Here is a 19,946-nt window from a genome sequence, read left to right as displayed (position 1 = left end):
AGCCTGCAGTTGGAATGCCCCTCGTCGCCTGTGATGCTGGCCACTGTGGTGTTGGCAAGGGTTCCAGACACACCGGCCCGGCTGTTTGCCTTCGGGCTCCTGGGCTGCTGTCGGGAGATGGTGTGGGCCCTGCTTCCCTTGTCGTGAACCCCAGCATCCGTGCACATGGGGCAGACCCCAGGCCCGAGCCCAGCCCACCGCAAGGAGCCACGCTCAGCTGACCCGCAGCCTGAAGCCGGTGCACGAGCCCAGCCCAGCCACCCTGGCCAACTCCCCACCGGCCCATACACAGACGGGAGAGGAAACCCCACTGAACAGGATAGGAAGTCAATAATGAATGTTTGGGGCTAGAAACAGTAGAAAAGACTCACGGTTGGCGGTTCCAAGATGGCGGAATAGGGAAGGAACTTACCGTTCTAGACCAGAAGACACTTTAAAAAAGTGGAGATAGGGACCACGCCATGGTGCAGGTTAACCCTCCACCTGCAGTGCTGGCATCCCATATGGGCACCGGGTTCTAGTCCCAGTTGCTCCTTTTCCAGTCCAGCTCTCTGCTGTGGCCCAGGAGGGCAGTGGAGGATGGCCCAAGTGCTTGGGCCCTGCACCCGCATGGGAGACCAGGAGGAAGCTCCTGGCTCCTGGCTTCGGATCGGTGCAGCGCGCCGGCCATAACGGCCATTTGGGGGGTGAACCAACGGAGGAAAGACCTTTCTCTCTGTCTCTCTCTCTAACTTTGCCTGTCCAAAAACAAACAAACAAACAAACAAACAAAACCCATCTATTTGCTGCTTACAAGAAACACATTTTCCAACAAAGATGCACAGAGACTGAAAGTGAAAGGTTGGAAAAAGATATTCCACGCCAACAGAAACCAAAAAGGAGCTGGCATAGCCATCTTAATATCACACAAAATAGACTTTAACACTAAAACTGTTAAGAGAGACAAAGAGGGGCACTATTTAATGATTAAGGGATTAATTCAACAGGAAGATGTAACTATTATAATCATATATGCACCTAATTACAGGGCACCGGTTTATTTAAAAGATATGGTAAGGGACTTAAAGGGATACTTAGACCCCAATACAATAGTACTGGGGGACTTCAATACTCCACTCTCAGAAATAGATCAACAGGACAGAAGATCAACAAGGAAACAGCAGATTTAATCGATACTGTAGCCCAAATGGATCTGACAGATCTCTACAGAACTTTTCATCCTACACAGAAAGCATTTACATTCTTCTCAGCAGTACATGGAACCTTCTCTAGGATTGACCACATACTAGGCCATAAAGCAAGTCTCAGCAAATTCAAAAGAATTAGAATCATACCATGCAGCTTCTCAGACCACAAAGGAATGAAGTTGGAAATTAGCAACTCGGGAATCCCCAGAGCACGTGCAAACACATGGAGATTGAACAACATGCTCCTGAATGAACAATGGATCATAAAAGAAATCAAAAGAGAAATCAAACACTTTCTGGAAGTAAATGAAGATAACAACACAACATTTTGGGATACGGCAAAAGCAGTGTTAAGAGGAAAGTTTATAACAAAAGGTGCCTACATCAAGAAATTGGAAAGGCACCAAATAGATGAGCTTTCAAGTCATCTCAAGGATCTAGAAAATCTGCAGAAAACCAGACCCAAATCTAGTAGGAGAAGAGAAATAATTAAAATCAGAGAAGAAATCAACAGAATTGAATCCAAAAAAACAAAAACAAAAACAAAACAAAACAAAAAACCAAAAAATCAGCAAAACGAGCTGGTTTTTTGAAAAAATAAACAAAATTGACATTCCATTGGCCCAACTAACTAAAAAAAGAAAAGACCCAAATCAATAAAATCAGAGATGAAAAAAAGGAAACATAACAACAGACACCACAGAAATAAAAAGAATCATCAGAAATTACTACAAAGAGTTGTATGTCAACACACTGGGAAATCTATCAGAAATGGATAGATTCCTGGACACATGCAACCTACCTATATTGAACCATGAAGACACAGAAAACCTAAACAGATCCATAACCAAGTCAGAAATTGAAACAGTAATAAAGGCCCTCCCAACAAAGAAAAGCCCAGGACTGGATGGATTCACTGCTGAGTTCTACCAGACATTTAAAGAAGAACTAACTCCAATTCTTCTCAAGTTATTAAAAACAATTGAAAGAGGACCAGCACCATGGCTCACTTGGTTAATCCTTTGCCTGTGGCGTCAGCATCCCATATGGGTCTGGGTTCTAGTCCCAGTTGGGGCGCCGGATTCTGTCCTGGTTGCCCCTCTTCCAGGCCAGCTCTCTGCTATGGCCCAGGAAGGCAGTGGACGATGGCCCAAGTCCTTGGGCCCTGCACCCATGGAAGACCAGGAGAAGCACCTGGCTCCTGGCTTCGGATCAGCACGATGAGCCGGCCGCAGCAGCCATTGGAGGGTGAACCAGCAGCAAAAAGGAAGACCTTTCTCTCTGTCTCTCTCTCTCACTGTCCACTCTGCCTGTCAAAAAAAAAGTGTTTAAAAAAAATTCTGACCAATAGAATGCAACAACACATCAGAAAGATCATCCACCCAGACCAAGTGGGATTTATCCCTGGTATGCAGGGATGGTTCAATGTTTGCAAATCAATCAATGTGATACACCACATTAACAGACTGCAGAAGAAAACCCATATGATTATCTCAATAGATACAGAGAAAGCATTTGATAAAATACAACACCCTTTCATGATGAAAACTCTAAGCAAACTGGGTATGGAAGGAACATTCCTCAATACAATCAAAGCAATTTATGAAAAACCCACGGCCAACATCCTATTGAATGGGGAAAAGTTGGAAGCATTTCCACTGAGATCTGGTACCAGACAGGGATGCCCACTCTCACCACTGCTATTCAATGTAGTTCTGGAAGTTTTAGCCAGAGCCATCAGGCAAGAAAAAGAAATTAAAGGGATACAAATTGGGAAAGAAGAAGTCAAACTATCCCTCTTTGCAGATGATATGATTCTTTATTTAGGGGATCCAGAGAACTCTACTAAGAGACTACTGGAACTCATCGAAGAGTTTGGCAAAGTAGCAGGATATAAAATCAATGCACAAAAATCAACAGCCTTTGTATACACAGGCAATGCCACGGCTGAGGAAGAACTTCTAAGATCAATCCCATTCACAATAGCTACAAAAACAATCAAATACCTTGGAATAAACTTAACCAAGGACGTTAAAGATCTCTACGATGAAAACTACAAAATTTTAAAGAAAGAAATAGAGGAAGACACCAAAAATGGAAAAATCTTCCATGCTCATGGGTTGGAAGACTCAATGCCCTCAAAATGTCCATTCTCCCAAAAGCAACTTACAGATTCAATGCAATAACAATCAAAATACCAAAGGCATTCTTCTCAGATCTGGAAAAATGATGCTGAAATTCATATGGAGGCACAGAAGACCTCGAATAGCCAAAGCAATCCTGTACAACAAAAACAAAGCCGGAGGCATCACAATACCAGATTTCAGGACATACTACAGGGCAGTTGTCATCAAAACAGCATGGTACTGGTACAGAAACAGATGGATGGACCAATGGAACAGAATAGAAACACCAGAAATCAACCCAAACATCTACAGCCAACTTATATTTGATCAAGGATCCAAAACCAATCCCTGGAGTAAGGACAGTCTATTCAATAAATGGTGCTGGGAAAACTGGATTTCCACGTGCAGAAGCATGAAGCAAGACCCCTACCTTTCACCTTACACAAAAATCCACTCAACATGGATTAAAGACCTAGATCTATCACCCAACACCATCAAATTATTAGAGAGCATTGGAGAAACTCTGCAAGATATTGGCACCGGCAAAGACTTCTTGGAAAAGACCCCGGAGGAACAGGCAGTAAAAGCCAAAATTAACTATTGGGATTGCATCAAATTGAGAAGTTTCTGTACTTCAAAAGAAACAGGCAGGAAAGTGAAGAGGCAACCGACAGACTGGGAAAAAATATTTGCAAACTATGCAACAGATAAAGGGTTGATAACCAGAATCTACAAAGAAATAAAGAAAATCCACAACAACAAAACAAACAACCCACTTAAGAGATGGGCCAAGGACCTCAACAGACATTTTTCAAAAGAGGAAATCCAAAAAGACACATGAAAAAATGTTCTGGATCACTAGCCATCAGGGTAATGCAAATCAAAACCACAATGAGGTTTCACCTCACCCCGGTGAGAATGGCTCACATTCAGAAATCTACCAACAACAGATGCTGGCGAGGATGTGGGGGAAAAGGGACACTAACCCACTGTTGGTGGGAATGCAAACTGGTTAAGCCACTATGGAAGTCAGTCTGGAGATTCCTCAGAAACCTGAATATAACCCTACCATACAACCCAGCCATCCCACTCCTTGGAATTTACCCAAAGGAAATTAAAATGGCAAACAAAAAAGCTGTCTGCACCTCAGTGGTTTTTTATTTTTATTTTTATTTATTTATTTATTTATTTTGACAGGCAGAGTGGACAGTGAGAGAGAGAGAGACAGAGAGAAAGATCTTCCTTTTTGCCGTTGGTTCACCCTCCAATGGCCGCCACAGCTGGAGCTATGCTGATCCGAAGCCAGGAGCTTCCAATGGCTGCTGCGGCCGGCACACCACGCTGATCTGAAGCCAGGAGCCAGGTGCTTCTCCTGGTCTCCCATGGGGTGCAGGGCCCAAGCACTTGGGCCATCCTCCACTGCACTCCCGGGCCATAGTAGAGAGCTGGCCTGGAAGAGGAGCAACCGGGACAGAATCTGGCGCCCCGACCGGGACTAGAACCCCGTGTGCCGGCACCACTAGGTGGAGGATTAGCCTATTGAGCCACGGCGCCGGCCTGCACCTCAGTGTTTATTGCAGTTCAATTCACAATAGCTAAGACATGGAATCAACTTAAGTGCCCATCAACAGTAGATTGGATAAAGAAATTATGGGATATGTACTCTATAGAGTACTAGACAGTGGTTAAAAAATGAAATCTGGTCATTTGCAACAAAACGGAGGAATCTGGAAAACATCATGCTGAGTGAAATAAGCCAGTCCCAAAGGGACAAATATCATGTGTTCTCCCTGATCGGTGACAATTAACTGAGCACCAAAAAGGAAACCTGTAGAAGTGAAACTGACACTAAGAGAAACAGTGACTTGATCAGCCCTTGTCCTGACTGTCAACAAACAGCTTACTATTTTATTCCTTTTTTATTTTCTTTTTCTACTTAATACCATTGGTTGAACCCTTTACTTAACACACAATTATTCTTAGGTGTTTAAATCCAATTGAAAATAGATCCCTGTTAAAAATAAAAGTGGGAATAAGAGAGGGAGGAGATGTACAGTTCTGCACACGCTCATTCAGACTTACCCCTAAGGGTAAAGCTAAAACTTGCCATGGGACTCCAAATCCCATCAAGGTTGCATGTACCAATGCCATCTTACTAGTTAATGTGATCAGTTTAAGTTCATAATTGATGATAAAGATAGGATTAAGTGTCAAAGGGATCACATAAACAAGACCAGTGTTTGCTGATAATAACTGATAGAATTAAAAAGGAGAGAACGATCCAACATGGGAAGCGGGATACACAGCAGACATAGAATGACAAATGCCCTAAACAGCACTCTGGCCTCAGAATCAGCCCTTAAGGCATTCAGATCTGGCTGAAGAGCCCATGAGAGTATTTTAGGCATGGAAAGCCAAGACACTGTGGCAAAAAAAATGATCTAAATGAAAGATCTCTGTGAGTGAGATCCCAGTGGAAAGAACAGGCCATCAAAGAAGGAGGTACCTTTCTCTGAAGGGAGGAGAGAATTTCCACTTTGACTATGGCTTTGTCTAAATAAGATCAGAGTTGGCGAACTCAAAAGGCTTCCATAGCCCTGGCAGCTCATGACAAGAGCCTCGGGTGATTACTGATGCCATAAACAAGAGTGTCAATTGTTAAATCAACAACGGGAGTCACTGTGCACTTGCTCCCCATGTAGGATCTCTGCCCTTAATGTGTGGTACTCTGCGAATTAACGGTAAAACTTGTCTTCAAACAGTACTCTATAGTTTGTGTGTCTGTGCGGGTGCAGTCTGTTGAAATCTTTACTTAGTATACACTAACCTGATCTTCTGTATATAAAGAGAACTGAAAATGAATCAATGAAAAATGGGATGGGAGAGGGAGTAGGAGATGGGATGGTTTGCGGGTGGGAGAGTAGTTATGGGAGGAAGATCCGCTATAATCCAAAAGCTGTACTTTGGAAATTTATATTTATTAAAGTTTTCTATAAACCCCCCCCAAAGACCATGATTTATTTAACATGCAAGGGAACTTCAAGTTGTTCATGAAAACATGCATTATGAAAAAACTGTGCAAGGATTACAGATGATTTTTTGCATGGAATTTACCTTTTAATTCTATTTCCATGAGCCTTCTGAAATGCCCTCATATTAGGTATTTAGAAGTATCCAGAAGAATCACAATGAGAAACGGCCGCCTGTGGCAGGTGAAAGGGGACTGGGGGAGGAGAGGTGGATGATCTTTTAACAGGCCTTATTCTTCAGAGCAGTTTTGAGTTCACAGCAAAACTGAGAAGGTGGGGCTGGCATTGTGGCGTAGTGGGTTAAGCCACTGCCTTCACTGTGGCATCCCATATAGGGGCCAGTTCAAGTCCTGGCTGCTCCACTTCTGATCCAGCTCCCTGCTAATGTGCCTGGGAAAGCAGTAGAGGACAGCCCTGGTGCTGGGTTCCCTGCACCCACGTGGGAGACCCGGGTGGAGCTCCCGACTCCTGGCTTCAGCCTGGCCCAGTCCCAGCTATTGCGGTCATCTGGGGATTGAAGCAGCAGGTGGAAGATCTCTCTCCCCCTCTCTCTCTGTAACTCTGCCTTTCAAATAAATAAATGTTGTTTAAAAATTGAGAGGATGGCACAGAGATTTCCCAGGAGCCCCCTGCCTCTACACGTGTCAACACCCCTCAGAGGGGCGCGTTGGTCAGAGCTGCACCTCCACTGTGGCCCCGGTCCCCCAGCCCGTTCACACGGGGGTTCACTCTCGGCGCTGGACGGACACATCTGCATGGCTACCTAGCTTTTGTACTCTGTTAGAACGTTCTCCGCGGCCATGTGTGTTTACCACTGTGACGAGAACCAGGGGGCATCAGGATGAAACGAAGACTTGGAACTTCACACTCGGAACTGGCTTGACTAGACTACAGTATGTTAGGACGGGGCACCCCTCTGCCTTCATAGGCCGCCTGTAGGCGAGGGGGGAGGGGAGACAGGCCAAGACGACCTGTGTCCCCCCCCTAAACCTGCTAACTGGGGATTCTGAGTTTTGGCCTCCTTGTCCCACCAGCTGGGGTTCAACCAGGAAAAGGGACACTGTGCCACGTGTCCAGGGCAGTACGGACTGGAGTCAGGGAGGCCGCGCGTCCAGGGCAGTACGGACTGGGGTCAGGGAGGCCGCGCGTCCAGGGCAGTGCGGACTGGGGTCAGGGAGGCCGCGCGTCCAGGGCAGTGCGGACTGGGGTCAGGGAGGCCGCGCGTCCAGGGCAGTGCGGACTGGGGTCAGGGAGGCCGCGCGTCCAGGGCAGTGCGGACTGGGGTCAGGGAGGCCGCGCGTCCAGGGCAGTGCGGACTGGGGTCAGGGAGGCCGCGCGTCCAGGGCAGTACGGACTGGGGTCAGGGAGGCCCTCATCAGCACCTCCAGCCAGAGCCAGGGCCACACAGGGGCCTCTGCAGGGGGCTCGGCCACCCGGCTGCACCGCTTCCCCAGGATAATGCCCTCCCCTTCCAAGACAGCCGGGCCCCTCATCAGCGAGCTACCCTGGGACCAGGGGGCAGAGGTGCGTTCTGGGAAATGTAGCCTATGCACGTCTCAGGCCAGGGAGCAGCAGGAATGCAAGCGGACACGGTCCAGCCGCGTTCCCAAGTTCGCCGGTGATGGTCTGTGCGCAGCATCAAAGCCAAGGGCAAACACATCCTCTCTGCTCTGGCACTCTGTGGTCCTCGCGCAGGCTGGGGCCCGTCCGTCTACCCTGCCTCTGGTCTCTCTGGTACACCTGCACCTGTTCCAGGTGAGCGCGCCGAGACCAGCTGCCTCCTCCGTGGCCAACGGTCCTGAGCGTGGCTCTGCAGCACAGGCTGTCCTGCTCGCCACACACACCGCGGGCAAGCTGCCAGCCAGGATGGAAACCAAAGCACGGATGTCCGGCAGGGCCCAGGTGGCACTCAGCCACCCCGGGACGTGTGTATTCGTGAGCACAGACCAGAGACGCCGCGGGGGTGGCCTCCCTGGCAGAAGACCAGGAGCCAGGGCACTGATTGTAACTCGGCACTACACCGGGTAAACAAGCAAACAAACAAAATGAATGTCATTGAGAAACTCCGGACTTGCGTTGTCTCCTGGTTCTCAATGTCTTATTTCACTTCCTTAAAAAGAAAAAAACCCACGAGTAATTACTTCATCTCCCGGAATCTCCAGCAAAAAGAGAGACGGAGAGGGAAAAAAGAAATCCTACCAAAGACAGGCAGGGGCAGCAACCCCCGTCAGGCGACCAGCAAGGGCAGGACGGCCCAGGCCTCGTCGCGGCAGAGGGGCTCGGGGAAAGACGGGACCCTGCGCCCGCACGCTCCCCATCTCAGGATGCCACCGCACCCCTGCAACACAGCCTGCTCACCCAGCCTTCCTCCCCTCCTCCTCCTCCCACAAGGAGGGAGGGAGGGCGGGCTTCCACGCCCAAACCTGCCCCTTCTGAGCTGCGGTGGGAGTGGGGAGGTGGGCATCTGCCCCCCAGCAGGCCGGGGAGCCGGGATGCCTGAGGCACTGCCTCTTAGCGTCTCCCATCTCCAGGGCCATCCCTCCAGCCACAGACCCGCTCCCCACCTGCGAACACACTCCGCTCTCCATCCACTGCACAGACGGCCTCACCACCTCCCCAGTGCTAAGTGACCAGGAGGCCACGTTCAACCACACAGCGGCGCTGAAATCAGGAAGACCCAGACAGGCGAGGCTTAGGAGACACACATCGCTCGCTCAAAGAAAGGCTCTGAGATGCGTCCCACATGAGGGCGTGTGGAACTACATGGTCCCCGGCCCCGCAGCGGCCCGGACCGAGAGCAGAGCCCCTGGGAGGCGCCGAGGGGCTCCGGACGGCACCTGTGGGTGGCAGCGACCCTGGGTTTGGTGGGGGAGCACAGTGGGGCTGGCCGGCCAGGACAGCCCACGTGGCCGACGGGGCACCTCACACCCACCTGGAGGCAGCCTGACGGGGACCTCGTGGGCCTGCACTTTGGCCTGGTTCACCGCCCGCTCCATCTCGGCCAGGGCCCGGGCGCGGGCCTGGATGATGTGTCGCTCCAGCATCTCGATCTCGCCCAGCCGCTGCTTGTAGATCTCCCGGATCTGGTGGGGGAGGGGCAGAGGTGCAGGAAGAGCATGGGGTCACGTGGCCTCGCCCGGCCCCACCCCAGCACCACACCTGCCGGAGGATCATTGAGACCACCCGGTGCCGCCCCGGACGCCAACCCTGCACCTGACACAGCGCTCACAGCACGCAGAGCTGCCCTCCAGACCGTGACACACAAGGTTCTCCAACTCACTTCTGAAAATGGAAGCTTCCGGGGCAGCCCTGGGGGGCACTGGGTGAAGCCAACACTGGTGACACCCGCCGCTCTGAGTCCCTGCCACCACGTGGGAGACGCGCTGGAGCTCTTGGCTCCTGACGCGGCCCAGCCCAGCCCCGGGCCGGAGGGTGAGAATCTGTCTGTCTCTCCCTCTCTCCGGCACTCTGCCTGTCGACTATGTCAATCAATGAATCACTGTATGAAGTGCTGCAGCCGCACACCCAGGTGGGAAGGGGACAGCTCATCCGTCCTGGAGCCTGGAAACACCCTCCAGGGGACGGCAGCCTAGAACATTCCATTAAGTATAAGACACGGCTTTGCGTTCCGCTCCCTCTCACCGGGTCTGCCTGAATTCCCTGAGCCTCCTCCTCGGGTGGAGGAAGGAGCACCTCCCGCCACTGACCCAGTCCACAGCAGGCCCTCACCGAGGGCCGAAACACAAACACGCGGAGCCGTGCTGACCCAGTCCACAGCAGGCCCTCACCGAGCGTCCACGACACAAACACGCGGAGCCGTGATGACCCAGTCCACAGCAGGCCCTCACCGAGCGTCCACAACACAAACACGCGGAGCCGTGCTGACCCAGTCCACAGCAGGCCCTCACCGAGCGTCCGCAACACGAACACGCGGAGCCGTGCTGACCACAGTCCACAGCAGGCCCTCACCGAGCGTCCACAACACAAACACGCGGAGCCGTGCTGACCCAGTCCACAGCAGGCCCTCACCGAGGGCCACAACACGAACACGCGGAGCCGTGCTGACCCAGTCCACAGCAGGCCCTCACCGAGGGCCACAACACGAACACGCGGAGCCGCGCTGACCCAGTCCACAGCAGGCCCTCACCGAGCGTCCACAACACAAACACGCGGAGCCGTGCTGACCCAGTCCACAGCAGGCCCTCACCGAGCGTCCACAACACAAACACGCGGAGCCGTGCTGACCCAGTCCACAGCAGGCCCTCACCGAGGGCCACAACACGAACACGCGGAGCCGTGCTGACCCAGTCCACAGCAGGCCCTCACCGAGCGTCCACGACACAAACACGCGGAGCCGTGCTGACCCAGTCCACAGCAGGCCCTCACCGAGCGTCCACGACACAAACACGCGGAGCCGTGCTGACCCAGTCCACAGGAGGCCCTCACCGAGCGTCCACAACACAAACACGCGGAGCCGTGCTGACCCAGTCCACAGCAGGCCCTCACCGAGCGTCACAACACAAACACGCGGAGCCGCGCTGACCCAGGCCACAGCAGGCCCTCACCGAGGGCCACAACACGAACACGCGGAGCCGCGCTGACCCAGTCCACAGCAGGCCCTCACCGAGGGCCACAACACGAACACGCGGAGCCGCGCTGACCCAGTCCACAGCAGGCCCTCACCGAGCGTCACAACACGAACACGCGGAGCCGCGCTGACCCAGTCCACAGCAGGCCCTCACCGAGGGCCACAACACGAACACGCGGAGCCGTGCTGACCCAGTCCACAGCAGGCCCTCACCGAGCGCCACAACACAAACACGCGGAGCCGCGCTGACCCAGTCCACAGCAGGCCCTCACCGAGCGTCCACAACACAAACACGCGGAGCCGCGCTGACCCAGTCCACAGCAGGCCCTCACCGAGCGTCCACAACACAAACACGCGGAGCCGTGCTGACCCAGTCCACAGCAGGCCCTCACCGAGGGCCACAACACAAACACGCGGAGCCGTGCTGACCCAGTCCACAGCAGGCCCTCACCGAGCGTCCACAACACAAACACGCGGAGCCGTGCTGACCCAGTCCACAGCAGGCCCTCACCGAGCGCCACAACACAAACACGCGGAGCCGTGCTGACCCAGTCCACAGCAGGCCCTCACCGAGGGCCACAACACGAACACGCGGAGCCGCGCTGACCCAGTCCACAGCAGGCCCTCACCGAGCGTCCACAACACAAACACGCGGAGCCGTGCTGACCCAGTCCACAGCAGGCCCTCACCGAGCGTCCACAACACAAACACGCGGAGCCATGCTGACCCAGTCCACAGCAGGCCCTCACCGAGCGTCCACAACACAAACACGCGGAGCCGTGCTGACCGCAGTCCAAAGCAGGCCCTCACCGAGGGCCACAACACAAACACGCGGAGCCGTGCTGACCCAGTCCACAGCAGGCCCTCACCGAGCGTCCACAACACAAACACGCGGAGCCGTGCTAACCCAGTCCACAGCAGGCCCTCACCGAGGGCCACAACACGAACACGCGGAGCCGTGCTGACCCAGTCCACAGGAGGCCCTCACCGAGCGTCCGCAACACGAACACGCGGAGCCGTGCTGACCCAGTCCACAGCAGGCCCTCACCGAGCGTCCACAACACAAACACGCGGAGCCGCGCTGACCCAGTCCACAGCAGGCCCTCACCGAGGGCCACAACACGAACACGCGGAGCCGCGCTGACCCAGTCCACAGCAGGCCCTCACCGAGGGCCACAACACAAACACGCGGAGCCGTGCTGACCCAGTCCACAGCAGGCCCTCACCGAGGGCCACAACACGAACACGCGGAGCCGTGCTAACCCAGTCCACAGCAGGCCCTCACCGAGGGCCACAACACGAACACGCGGAGCCGTGCTGACCCAGTCCACAGCAGGCCCTCACCGAGCGTCCACGACACAAACACGCGGAGCCGTGCTGACCCAGTCCACAGGAGGCCCTCACCGAGCGTCCACAACACAAACACGCCGATCCGTGCTGACCCAGTCCACAGCAGGCCCTCACCGAGCGTCCGCAACACGAACACGCGGAGCCGTGCTGACCCAGTCCACAGCAGGCCCTCACCGAGGGCCACAACACGAACACGCGGAGCCGTGCTGACCCAGTCCACAGCAGGCCCTCACCGAGGGCCACAACACAAACACGCGGAGCCGTGCTGACCGCAGTCCACAGCAGGCCCTCACCGAGCGCCACAACACGAACACGCGGAGCCGCGCTGACCCAGTCCACAGCAGGCCCTCACCGAGCGTCCGCAACACAAACACGCGGAGCTGTGCTGACCCAGTCCACAGCAGGCCCTCACCGAGGGCCACAACACGAACACGTGGAGCCGTGCTGACCCAGTCCACAGCAGGCCCTCACCGAGGGCCACAACACGAACACGCGGAGCCGTGCTGACCCAGTCCACAGCAGGCAATCACCGAGGGCCACAACACAAACACGCGGAGCCGTGCTGACCCAGTCCACAGCAGGCCCTCACCGAGGGCCACAACACGAACACGCGGAGCCGTGCTGACCGCAGTCCACAGCAGGCCCTCACCGAGGGCCACAACACAAACACGCGGAGCCGTGCTGACCCAATCCACAGCAGGCCCTCACCGAGCGTCCACAACACAAACACGCGGAGCCGTGCTGACCCAGTCCACAGCAGGCCCTCACCGAGCGCCACAACACAAACACGCGGAGCCGTGCTGACCCAGTCCACAGCAGGCCCTCAATGAGGGCCACAACACGAACACGCGGAGCCGTGCTGACCCAGTCCACAGCAGGCCCTCACCGAGGGCTACAACACAAACACGCGGAGCCGTGCTGACCCAGTCCACAGCAGGCCCTCACCGAGGGCCACAACACAAATACGCGGAGCCGTGCTGACCGCAGTCCACAGCAGGCCCTCACCGAGCGCCACAACACAAACACGCGGAGCCGTGCTGACCCAGTCCACAGCAGGCCCTCACCGAGCGTCCACAACACGAACACGCGGAGCCGTGCTGACCCAGTCCACAGCAGGCCCTCACCGAGGGCCACAACACAAACACGCGGAGCCGTGCTGACCCAGTCCACAGCAGGCCCTCACCGAGGGCCACAACACGAACACGCGGAGCCGTGCTGACCCAGTCCACAGCAGGCCCTCACCGAGGGCCACAACACAAACACGCGGAGCCGCGCTGACCGCAGTCCACAGCAGGCCCTCACCGAGCGCCACAACACGAACACGCGGAGCCGCGCTGACCCAGTCCACAGCAGGCCCTCACCGAGCGCCACAACACTAACACGCGGAGCCGTGCTGACCGCAGTCCACAGCAGGCCCTCACCGAGGGCCACAACACGAACACGTTGAGCCGCGCTGACCCAGTCCACAGGAGGCCCTCACCGAGCGTCCACGACACAAACACGCGGAGCCGCGCTGACCCAGTCCACAGCAGGCCCTCACCGAGGGCCACAACACGAACACGCGGAGCCGCGCTGACCCAGTCCACAGCAGGCCCTCACCGAGGGCCACAACACAAACACGCGGAGCCGTGCTGACCGCAGTCCACAGCAGGCCCTCACCGAGGGCCACAACACGAACACGCGGAGCCGTGCTGACCGCAGTCCACAGCAGGCCCTCACCGAGGGCCACAACACGAACACGCGGAGCCGTGCTGACCCAGTCCACAGCAGGCCCTCACCGAGCGTCCACAACACAAACACGCGGAGCCGCGCTGACCCAGTCCACAGCAGGCCCTCACCGAGGGCCACAACACGAACACGCGGAGCCGTGCTGACCCAGTCCACAGCAGGCCCTCACCGAGGGCCACAACACGAACACGCGGAGCCGTGCTGACCCAGTCCACAGCAGGCCCTCACCGAGGGCCACAACACAAACACGCGGAGCCGTGCTGACCCAGTCTGCCTGGCTCAGTCCTCAAACAACCCACAGGGCAAGCGTCACCCGCCCCAGGTGACAGGGGAGGTGTACCCACCCCAGGTGACAGGGGAGGCGTCACCCGCCCCGGGTGACAGGGGAGGTGTACCCACCCCAGGGGACAGGGGAGGCATCACCCGCCCCAGGTGACAGGGGAGGTGTACCCACCCCAGGGGACAGGGGAGGTGTCACCCGCCCCAGGTGACAGGGGAGGCGTCACCATCAGGGTTCCCAGGTGACAGGGGAGGCATCACCATCAGGGTTCCCAGGTGATGGGGAGGTGTCACCCACCGCAGGTGACAGGGGAGGTGTACCCACCCCAGGTGACAGGAGAGGCCTCACTCATCCTCAGGTGACAGGGGAGGTGTCACCCACCCCAGGTGACAGGGGAGGTGTCACCCACCCCGGGTGACAGGGGAGGCGTCACCCACCCCGGGTGACAGGAGAGGCATCACCCGCCCCGGGTGACAGGGGAGGCGTCACCCATCCCCAGGTGACAGGGGAGGCGACACCCGCCCCGGGTGACAGGGGAGGCGTCACCCATCCCCAGGTGACAGGGGAGGCGACACCCGCCCCGGGTGACAGGGGAGGTGTCACCCATCCCCAGGTGACAGGTGAGGCGTCACCCGCCCCGGGTGACAGGGGAGGTGTCACCCATCCCCAGGTGACAGGGGAGGCGACACCCGCCCCGGGTGACAGGGGAGGTGTACCCACCCCAGGTGACAGGGGAGGCGTCACCCACCCCAGGTGACAGGGGAGGCGTCACCCACCCCAGGTGACAGGGGAGGCGTCTCCCACCCCAGGTGACAGGGGAGGTGTCACCCGCCCCAGGTGACAGGGGAGGCGTCACCATCAGGGTTCCCAGGTGACAGGGGAGGCGACACCCACCCCAGGTGACAGGGGAGGCGTCACCCACCCCAGGTGACAGGGGAGGCGTCACCCACCCCAGGTGACAGGGGAGGTGTACCCACCCCAGGTGACAGGGGAGGCATCACCATCATGGTTCCCAGGTGATGGGGAGGCGTCACCCACCCCAGGTGACAGGGCAGGCGTCACCCGCCCCAGGTGACAGGGGAGGCGTACCCACCCCAGGTGACAGGGGAGGCGTCTCCCACCCAGGTGACAGGGGAGGTGTCACCCGCCCCAGGTGACAGGGGAGGTGTACCCACCCCAGGTGACAGGGGAGGTGTACCCACCCCAGGTGACAGGGGAGGCGTCACCATCAGGGTTCCCAGGTGACAGGGGAGGCGTCACCCATCCCCAGGTGACAGGGGAGGCGTCACCCGCCCCGGGTGACAGGGGAGGCATCACCCGCCCCGGGTGACAGGGGAGGCATCACCCATCCCCAGGTGACAGGGGAGGCGACACCCGCCCCGGGTGACAGGGGAGGTGTACCCACCCCAGGTGACAGGGGAGGTGTACCCACCCCAGGTGACAAGGGAGGCGTCACCCACCCCAGGTAACAGGGGAGGCGTCTCCCACTCCAGGTGACAGGGGAGGTGTCACCCACCCCAGGTGACAGGGGAGGCGTCACCATCAGGGTTCCCAGGTGATGGGGAGGTGTCACCCACCCCAGGTGACAGGAGAGGCCTCACTCATCCTCAGGTGACAGGGGAGGCGTCACCCGCTCCCAGGTCACAGGGGAGGTGTCACCCACCCCCAGTCCCCAGGTGATGGGGAGGAGACCAAGCCTTGTGGAAGCCCAGGTCACGCAAGGTCATGTCCAGGGGCGTGTGGAGGAGGCAGGATTGAAACCAGGGCATTTGCTCTGTGGGCCATCGACACTTCTGTTGTAGAGAAATACGGCCACAATCACACAACACAGACCTTGGAAAGCGGCTGCTTGCATTAACCAGTGGGGCAGCTGCCCACTGGGTTCTTGTCTAGGGAGGGAAGATGTCCTAAGTTCTGCTTCGGTAAACTCCGGTCACACATCTGTCCTAATAAGTCTGGTCCTGGTATCTCTTCTACAAACACACCAGGCCCTCCGACCACTGGAGAGTGGTCCTGGTCACGCAGGCTGCAGTTTAAACCCACCAATCCTGTACCAGCTAAGGTGGGACGCTGATGAACCTATAAACACTGTAAGAAACTGGGGATTGTGGCTCAGTTCTCGGGAAGTGACTCCAGCTGGTGTAATAAACTGCTTGGCTCCTCCACCGTCTCTGGTGTCTGAACAAAGGGCGTCTCCCCACCTCGGATTTCTGTAACCCTGTAGGCAGGCGGAGGGGAGGCCGGCAGCCAGCAAGGCAGCCGGGGGATGGGGTGTGTATATATATTCCTAATCTTGTCCTACGGCATTTCTGCTAAGTTATGAATGCCAAGGAGCTGCCTATAAAACACGTGTAACTCATTCTTTTTAATAACTGCGTAGTATCCCTTAGTGTGAATACACTGTAATTCATAAAGTCGATTGTGGGGGAGGCTGAATCCGGAGAGGCCTAGAGGAAACTTCCTGAGCCTGCCTCGAATTTGAAGACCTGTCTTTAAGCTTCGAATCCCTGGTGGCAAACACCCCAGCCCCAGGGCGTTTCTGCCTAAGGATCACTAAGGTGGTAAATAGGAGTGGCTCAGACCCTTCTGCATCACATCCCCCACCCCTTGCCCACATCCGCTCATCCACTCTGCACCTCAGCTATATACACAGCTCCCTTTTACAATACAGTGAGCCCCTGCCTCGCCTGGGCTCCCCACCGCGCCTGGCTGTCCCCCGGGTTTGGGGAAGGCTGAGTGGCGGGTGGCGCACTTCCCCTCCTGGGTCAAGGCAAGCTGCGGGCAGCCTGCCTAATTCCCCGGCGGTGGCGGGGGACAGTCGCCGCCGTGGACCCCTCTGGGCACAGCTGTACCAGACAGGGCCACCCTGTAAACCTCTCTGCATTCGGAAACAGTGAACGTCCTTACTTCTATCTTCAAAAACGTCACAGCGTTAAAAGAAACAGGCGGAGGGCTCGCTCTGCCAGTTCCGGCCCAGGCCAGTGGCTCCCCGTGGGCGACATGAAGGGGTGGCCCGGTGACTGCCGTGGGGCTCAGGGGGTTACTAGGCCTCACAACTTCTGGTTCCACTCGCTGAAGTCTCAGCACAGCGCAGGTGGCGGCCCAGGAAGAAGGGAGCACGGGGGTCGCCTCCTGGGGTCCTGGAACCTTGGAGGGCACGCGCCCCATCCGAGCCGCACGTCCGGCCACTCCGGCTGGGGCGCAAGCGCGCAGGACAGGTGCGGGCGTGTGCACCCGCACGCTGACCAGAGCAGGGCCCGGCGCAGCCCACCGCAGCTTCCAAGACCGGGGGTGAGCGGTTTGGGGGGCGGCCCCAGCTCCGGGCGGGCGCGCGTGGGGAGGCCTGCGCTCGCGCCCCGCAACGCGAGTCCGCACTGCGGTCCGTGAGAGCGCGGCCGCCCGAAGGGCCCACGGCAGGGGCCACGCCCCGCGGGCGCCCCACGCCCCACGCCCCGTGCTACCTGCCGCAGCTGCTCCACGAACGCCTCGTGGCGCGGGTTCTCGCTGCCGCGGCCCTTGATGAGGCTGGCGCTCAGGTCCTCGCCGATCACCTCCCCCGAGTACAGCCCGCGGAAGACGCCCGCGAGCAGGTGCGAAACGTCCTGGGTGCGCAGCGAGGCGGGCCGCAGGCGCAGCGGCTTGGGCTCGGGGGCCGGCGCCAGCGCCAGCGGCCCCACGCGCCGCGGTCGGGCCATGGAGCTGCCGGGCGCGCCCTCGGGGCCGGCGGCGGAGGACTGCGCCGAGGACCTCCAGGACTGGCTGGGGCTGCTGAGCTCGTCCCGCTCCGAGGGCGGCGCTGGCGTGGCCGCCAGGCACGCGTGGGCCGGGGACCCGGCGGCCCTGGGCTGCGCCGCGCTGCTGGGCTCCATGGCAACTGGGACGCCGCGGGCCGCGCGCGCGTCTGCTTCCGGTCCCGCCCCTTCCGCGGCCCCCCGGGGGGCTGGGTGGGTGTCGTCATCGCAGCCCCGCGCGGCCGGCCGTGGGTCGGTGGGCTCGGGAGCCCAGGCGGTGGCGTCCGGCCAGGCCGTGCTGCTGCCTGCTGGCGCGCCTCGGCCCCGCCGGCTTGTGCACCAGCTCAGCCAAGAGTGGAGACCTCGTGGCAGGTCTGTGCGGGGCGCCCAGGCGGCTGCTGCGGGGGTGCTCGGCCACGCGTGTCCGTGTGCGCGCGTGTGGGTGTGATTGTGCATGTGTGTCCCTGCGAGATGTGGCGGCGTGGTTGTGCATGTGTGTGACTGATGGTGGGGTGTGCGCGTTCATGTTGTGCGTGGTTGTGTGTGGTTGTGTGTGGTTGTGTGTGGTTGTGCATGTGTGTGGTTGTGTGTGGTTGTGTGTGGTTGTGTGTGGTTGTGTGTGGTTGTGTGCATGTGTGTGACTGATGGTGGGGTGTGCGCGTTCATGTTGTGTGTGGTTGTGCGTGGTTGTGTGTGGTTGTGTGTGGTTGTGTGTGGTTGTGTGCTTGCGTGTGATTCTGTGGGGTGTGTGCATTTATGATTTGCTGCATGCGTGCATGTGTGATTTTGCAGGTATGTGGGTGCACGTGTGCCTTGTGTGTGTGTGCCCTCATGTGTGAGTGTGTGAGAGATGTGGTGGGGTGGGAGGGTCCCTGAGGCGCCTGCAGTAGGGTTGGTGAGGCCGAGGTGAGGGGGACTGTGGTCGGTAGAGACCACAGAGGACAGGGAGACGAGGCGAGATTTGAGAAATGAGCCGTCAGCCTCTGAGCCATCGGGGGAGTGCACATGAGAACCGCAGAACCTCAGCGTGATGCCGCCACACGCCGAGCCCCACGCAGACCGTAGAGACCGCGTGGAGGGTGTGAGTTCTGGCCAGGATACAGAGCGGCTGCGGCACGGGCGGTGGCAGGCTGAGCCCCACTCCCCAGGGGAAATGAAGCGCCGTGCCCACACAGAACCTGGCACACAGACACTTCTGCCGGAGTCGCTCACCAACACCAGAACCGAACAGGGGAAACAAAACCTCCCACGGCCCATCACATGGGGCATGGCTATGTAAATGGTAGGGTGTGGCTATGTAAATGGTAGGGTGTCTGCACAGCGGGACACAGACCAAGAGGAAGGAGACACTGCTGAACCAGCAGCGGAGAGGAGGCCCAGATGCCTTGTGCCGCCTGGAAGAAACCACTCTCAAAGGACTACATGCGTGGAACATTCCAGAAAATGCCAAACAGCGCCCCGAGCCGAGAGTGGGAGCTGGAGCTGGCTGCAAAGGGGCATGAACGAGTGTCTTGGGCTGATGGAGCTGTTCTGTTTCTTTTTTAAGAAAAACGAGTAGGAATAACGCAGATGGAAAACAGGACTGTGTGCCCAGGGACCAGCGGTACAGGAGCTGAGAGATCGCTGCCCGGGAGGCAGGAGGTGAGGGAAATTCAGGAGCTGGCGCTGAGGGCCAGCTCACACCGCGGGACTCCCAGAGGCTCACGGGAAGTGGAATTACGTTGGGGAAAAAAACCCAAACCCACGCCTGGTTTTTCCGTAACAGGCTTCTCCGTGAAATCTTGAAGACCCCTCAGCCGTGAGCGTGTGAGCCACGGTCGGGCTTTGGGCTCTAGTCCCGGGGCAGTAGGGGGGCCTCCAGGGTTTGGAGCTGGGCACATCCTGGTCAGCTCCGTGTCTTACTAAGGCATTTCTGGCTGCTCTGGGA

General features: G+C 57.7%; 1 protein-coding gene across 1 annotated transcript in view; it reads right to left on the bottom strand.

The window, feature by feature from the left end:
- The window catches only part of DLEC1 (DLEC1 cilia and flagella associated protein), a 59,411-nt gene extending 41,254 nt beyond the window's left edge, over positions 1 to 18,157 (bottom strand). The window contains exons 1-2 of the mRNA XM_062182718.1: positions 17,750 to 18,157; positions 9,275 to 9,425 (exon numbers count right to left, since the gene is read on the bottom strand). Coding sequence (XP_062038702.1) covers positions 9,275 to 9,425; positions 17,750 to 18,157 — 559 coding nt within the window. The remainder of the gene's footprint in view (positions 1 to 9,274; positions 9,426 to 17,749) is intronic.
- Positions 18,158 to 19,946: the final 1,789 nt, after the last annotated feature.

Source organism: Lepus europaeus, chromosome 2, assembly GCF_033115175.1.
Source record: "Lepus europaeus isolate LE1 chromosome 2, mLepTim1.pri, whole genome shotgun sequence".
NCBI classification, from domain to species: domain Eukaryota; kingdom Metazoa; phylum Chordata; class Mammalia; order Lagomorpha; family Leporidae; genus Lepus; species Lepus europaeus.
The sequence above is the reverse complement of the archived record's forward strand: the minus strand, read 5'-3'. Positions and strand labels throughout refer to the sequence as shown.